The 6,000-nt window shown below is 30.8% G+C and overlaps 1 protein-coding gene across 13 annotated transcripts in view; it reads right to left on the bottom strand.

Annotated features, from left to right (window-relative positions):
- Positions 1-1,134: 1,134 nt before the first annotated feature.
- Positions 1,135-6,000, bottom strand: part of LOC138698194 (A-kinase anchor protein 9-like) — a 630,353-nt gene continuing 625,487 nt past the window's right edge. For all 13 annotated transcript variants that reach the window (XM_069823957.1, XM_069823962.1, XM_069823964.1 and 10 more), the window contains one exon: positions 1,135-5,566. In XM_069823957.1, the coding sequence (XP_069680058.1) occupies positions 5,449-5,566 (118 nt within the window). In that variant the 3' untranslated portion in view covers positions 1,135-5,448. The remainder of the gene's footprint in view (positions 5,567-6,000) is intronic.

Below are 6,000 nucleotides of genomic sequence, written 5' to 3'. Positions count from 1 at the left end.
TTCATCAAAATGATAATAAATAATTCAATGCATAATTTCAACAAAATAATTAAATGACCAGTTTTCTGTTTTCCGAAAATATTTGCATTTTTCTATCCTTAGTAGTATTCCCTTTCATGTAAAAAAAAAGTGTCAGTTAAAGAACAATAAAATTAAAATTATTATTAGGCATAAAATTCCCTATAAGACTGCAATAATGGAAATTATAACTTGGTAAGTATAAATCTAAGACCCTCCTCTAAAACTTCATCTTTGAAGCTCATTTATTCAGAACAAATTTTTCATATTATGAATTAAAAATATCATAATTTTATGAGCTTTGAAAATGTTTAAATAAATAAAAAAAAAAGCAGAACAATCACAAAATAGACGGTTACAAATAGTGTGTAGCTGCCAATGGGTAAGGTAGTTAAAGACAAGAAAGTGAAATGATTCTATTATAGAAAATTAATTTTTTATCCATAGAGTGACAGTCCATGAAGGGCCAAGGCCAACCAGCCAGCTACTGGCCTCACGTCCACATGCCTCAGCAGAGGTGAACGATCATCCAATCAAAACAAGGTTAGTATGTGGTTGGTTAGACAATGATCCTGCCAGCCATTATAGCTCGTTTCCATCTAAGATTTCACTACCTAATGTAGTTATCTAAATTCAACACAATGCTGGGTGGACATTGGTCCCATAACTGGTCACAATTTCCTGAGCAAATTCTTTCCCGACAAGGCCTTGAACCAGCACGCAAGTCCCAGGCATGATGCCTTAGACCACAATACTACAGACAGAAAATTAATAGAAGCACACAAAACTAGTGCACAATGCAAGAATGAGAAATTAATGAATAGAATTTAGTCACATTAAGTTATTCAAAATATACACAAAATGACTGTGAATATTGTAATACATCTACTTTAGTAATGTGAGTTATGGACTACGCATGTTCGTGTTAATACTGCTCAGGATTATAAGAAATAGTGTGATGTTACTACTACAAAGAAGGATTAAGTATCATTGAAATCTAAGATTCCAATTGGTTCAAAACTTAAGGAAATTATAGTGTTGGTGTTGGGGACCTTTTGTACCAAATGTGAGCCCCTGGGCAACAGGTAAATAAATCAGTCAGAAATATAAACAAAGTTAGTGAACTTCTGAAAGTAAAGAGAATTTTTATTCAGAATTTATTTTTCATATGTTCGTAATGATTACACAAAATTGATAACTTATTAAACAAAATATTACTTTGGTTAAAATAAATTTACAGAAAAGAAAGGAAAAATTGAATTTGCAACATCACCAGGATTGGAATACTTTTTAAAAACTAAAATACAATTACAGTCGAATTTAGGCTACTATCCATCGATTTGTACAAAAGAACATCAGCTTTCATTGTTCAATCTTAAAAACACAATATATACACAATCTATATTGAGAATAATTCTCACTTAATTTTAACATTAGATTCTTTTCCCTTTGGTAACATTGGCTTCAGTGTACACACCACGGAACTCTAAGTATGGGTGCAGTGATGAAAATTGCATGGTTAGATTCAGGAAAGTTTTGAAGCAGGATAGGAACAATGTTCATGTCGACGAAGAATTAAACAAATTAAGTTCCAATACTGTTAGCAGTGATAGATAGTGCATGGACACTTCAAGAGAATTCTCCATACCATTTCTTCATTATCACTGTCAGTGAGCACGATTTTATTTTATCGACATTATGTTATAACAAACCTCTGAGACAAATACCTTACGAAAGATATTTTCAAGCATTGGATTTTATATTTACACAATATATAAGAATAAGACGCGAAATAATAAATGACAGGAGCATGATGATGTTGTTGTAATTCTCTCTCCTCAGTGGAATATATATAACATTTCTCTGGAGCACACTATAATCTCAAAAGGTGGTGTGTAATAATTAAATTTCATAACCTTATGAAATCATCCCAGTTTTGAATCAGTGTACATACTTTGTATTCTTAAGAATTTATTTCTTTAGAGGAGCTACAGAGTTAAATAAAGTTCTGAATATAACTATAGGAGTGGAACATATTTATAAATTGTGATGGAATATTAACTAATTATGTTTCGAAAACATTATTACGTTATATATTGGAGTCATTAAAATGTTTACGAAATTAGTCATTAGACACAACTCTTAAAATGTCTGCCTATATGTTTACAATGATATTGTGACAGTGCAATCTGTTTCTGTTCAATCTCATTATTTCATAGACCTCCTGTATTCTTGCCTCAGGTACAGTACAACAATGACAGCCTTGACCATTGCATTCAAATAAGCTGTCCATTTGCCAAGTATCAAAGGTAATGAAATGAAAAGAAAGAGCCAAAACATTATCACTGCTTCTGGTTCCGTAATTTTTTCTATAAGTAAAAATGTACTGGTACTACTTACTTACTTATGGCTTTTAAGGAACCCTGAGGTTCATTGCTGCCCTCACAAAAGCCTGCCATCGGACCCAATCATGTACTGGTAGTATTCATAAAAAAATTAAAAGTGTACAGTACATTCATGAGTAAATTTCTTTTATCTATCACAATGGCTCATTCACTGCACCCCACTCAGAAGCATTACTCGTTTCTTATCCTAATCAGGTCTCTCTATTGTAAATGTTTATTTTTTTATAAATTAACATAAAGAATACGAAAAATATTGAAGTAAATAACATTCTTATCATCATATAATGTGGACTGTAATAACTTTTATATGATTAAATCAGAGACAGAGTATACATGATATGTGGTCCTCAAAATACGTGCTAATACCTTACAAATATATTATTAATTTGAAACAAAGGCATTATTTGATTTCAGAGATGACTCTCACTTCTGTTAAAAGGCCTTTGATGGAATTCATAAATTAAATAAAATGTAACTGAAGTCAGTGGTTCTCAAACACTAGGAATAACATGAGTGTACTTGAGACCAGTAATTGTAAAATATTCAAAGAAAATAACATAAGAAGCTGAACTCGATGTATTACTTGTCTATAGAGCTGCCCTTTATCAATGAAAAGATAACCTTTTTTGTATTGAGATTAGTGCAAATAGACGAGAGGAGAATATCACATAACCACAGCAGTAAGAGTGAATAAACAGTTGTTTGAGATAGTAGCAAAAAAGAATTACACAACATATTACAGTGCACAAATTATTTAATCCTTCTAGTATTAACGGACACTTTCAGATATCAACAAGAGAAAAGACTTCGAATTAACTGTTAACAATTGTAATGAACAATATGTTTGTGTGAGAAATAGATGCTAGGGAGAGAGGACTAAAATTTTCATGATGGCAATCAAGTATCAATGTGCTCCAATTCACAACTCAATTTCTAACAATGACCTAGCAACTTAAATTTTCAATGCCAGTATAAAATATCAGTAACACTTTTAACAGACTGTGATTTACTAGCAATGAATAACAAACTATCACGAAAATCATGGATAACACAGTCAATGACTGTGACAAAATTCCTTAAATTCTTAATATCATCTCATATGCTGTAATTTTTTGTTTGTACCCATTAACTTATATGGTTTTTACTGCACTTTCTGAAATCATCACTCAGTTCAATATCAGCATATGTGAAGTCTCATGTCGGCCTATATGACTGTGAACCTCGAAGATCAACCATTCTATGCAAATTTGTACACTTCATAGCTAAATACTCATTCCCCTGTCTTTGTACATTTCTTCTCGAAATTAAAGCAAACTAACAATGTATTTATTTGCTTATTTATATACTGTAGTAAGTTTAAACAATTAAAGGAAAAATGACGGACTTTACTCCATAAGGTTATCAGATACCATGATATTTTGAATATTTATTTATTTTTACACTACAGTAGGCCATTATTTTTTTTCTTTTTATTAAAAAAAAAACATGAAGATAATTATATTCCAGCGAAAGTTGTATTTAGAGCTTAATTTTCAGGATTGGAAGCCAATTACATGAGAGTTAATTTATAACAGGTGTTAGGATTTTAAAGAAAATGACATAATAGAGCATGCATTAGAACTGAACTAACAAGTCTTACTCATAAAAACAAGAAAGGTATTTGTATATAATGCTGCCCATAATCAGAAATAACAGTGTAGTGGCCAGTTCCCATTGCCCATTCCCTATAGTATGCACTTTGACACTTCGTAAAGAACTTAGCTGCACCAACCTTTCAGATTTTCCCTAATGTTGCACAACTGATGCCATGTGGTTAGTGTGGACTTGTGGATATTATAATAAGGTTATCTGCATATTAAAAAGTAGTATTATGGTTTAGTAATCGTTTTTCAAAATATTCACCTCTGTTGCACTCTTACACTGACACCATATACCTGCACATACCAAGAACGAATTGCAGGTACTATATGTACTTAAACATTATTAAAATGTAATTCCAAATGTGCAAGAGGAAACATGTTGGTAGCATTACTATCAAGCTTTTATAGATCTATTGTAATAATTTTTAGTTGAATATTTTGAGAACCAATGACTTAAATTAGTTGTACCTTATTGAGGCATTTATGTAATGTATTTTTTTTCCATTTGTCTATATACAAATATAATTTAATTGAAGGTGACTAGCCTATTACTAATATGTTCTATTTTATGGTATTCGTAGCTAATAATATGAAATGAAATTATGTACAATTCAGACTACAAAGGCACATGAGTTAAAAGCTAGGTACCATTGTTGTTTAAAATATTTTGTGATTACATAAACTCAAATATGTTATATACAAGAGGGGATTTAATTAGGTCTACTTGATAGTCAAAGAGTGGGGGAGGGGGAATTTTAATTTTAAGTATTTTAAATCTGTCACTGATAGAATTATTTTTTAAGGAATTTAAGACTCGAATAACTGTGTAAGAATCAACAAAGTGTAATCAATATACATGTACGATTTATTGCAAAATGTGTCGAAATAGTTTCTTATTTCAGGAAATGTAAACTTACATAAATGCTTTTCCTAGACATTAACATATTTTTTGTAAGGAACACAAATTCGTACTATAAACGACAATTAATTCAAATGCATGTTTCAGTTTCAATAGATGGCACATTGGTATTTTCAAATTACAAAACAAAATCATTATTAGGCTAATGAAATTATATTTAAAACTCACAAAAATATATTAATGTATACAGTAAAACTTGCAATTCAATTGTCTGAAAATAAAAGGTACCGCAATTCATTTCACAATGTAAACATCACATTTTATGCATTCACAACTAACACTAATATGTGCAATCATTAACAATTGATTTAAATTCGATCATATTTTTCGTCACCAAGTTTTACTATTTACATTTGTCGTATACAACAATTACTTGGGCTCTTTGACCATGGAAGTCAGAATTATTATCTCACATGCCCAACCTGTTTCGAACATATGACTAGCAGTTTTACGAATGATTTAGTGTTCACGGTGGGGGCCTGGTGATACCTAACCCCAATCTTCTCTGAAGCTGGTCAAATCTATCCACGAATTCAGCTACATGATTTGACCCCAAAGATGGAACAGGAATGCTTTCTGAACTCCTGTAATTACAAAATATTTCTTTAATAGTTCTTCAAACACAGCATCTTCAAATTTCACAAATAATTTTACAAACCTAGCAATATGGGGAGAATGAAATTAAATGAAATAAAGTTTCTTAAAAAGAACTTAAAGGAGAGAGAAGAAATATGTACCTTAACTACTTTCATATTATACTGCAAAAAAAAAAAAAAAAAAAAATTACAAATCAACTAATTGTAGCAAAACTGAAATAAAACTCACTTAATCGGTATGAAATAAAGAGAAGGGACTCTTAATGCAAATTCAATGGTACTTCAAATCGGTAGCACCAAAGAGACAGGACGGACATAGAGCAGGGTAATACTGAACAATTTATTATTAAGTTTCAGAATGGTTTATCATTACAATTCAGTAAAAACATGTTTTACTTAGGTAAATATCATCAGCCTTTTAT

Source organism: Periplaneta americana, chromosome 4 (genome assembly GCF_040183065.1).
Source record: "Periplaneta americana isolate PAMFEO1 chromosome 4, P.americana_PAMFEO1_priV1, whole genome shotgun sequence".
Taxonomy (NCBI): Eukaryota; Metazoa; Arthropoda; class Insecta; order Blattodea; family Blattidae; genus Periplaneta; species Periplaneta americana.
The sequence above is the reverse complement of the archived record's forward strand: the minus strand, read 5'-3'. Positions and strand labels throughout refer to the sequence as shown.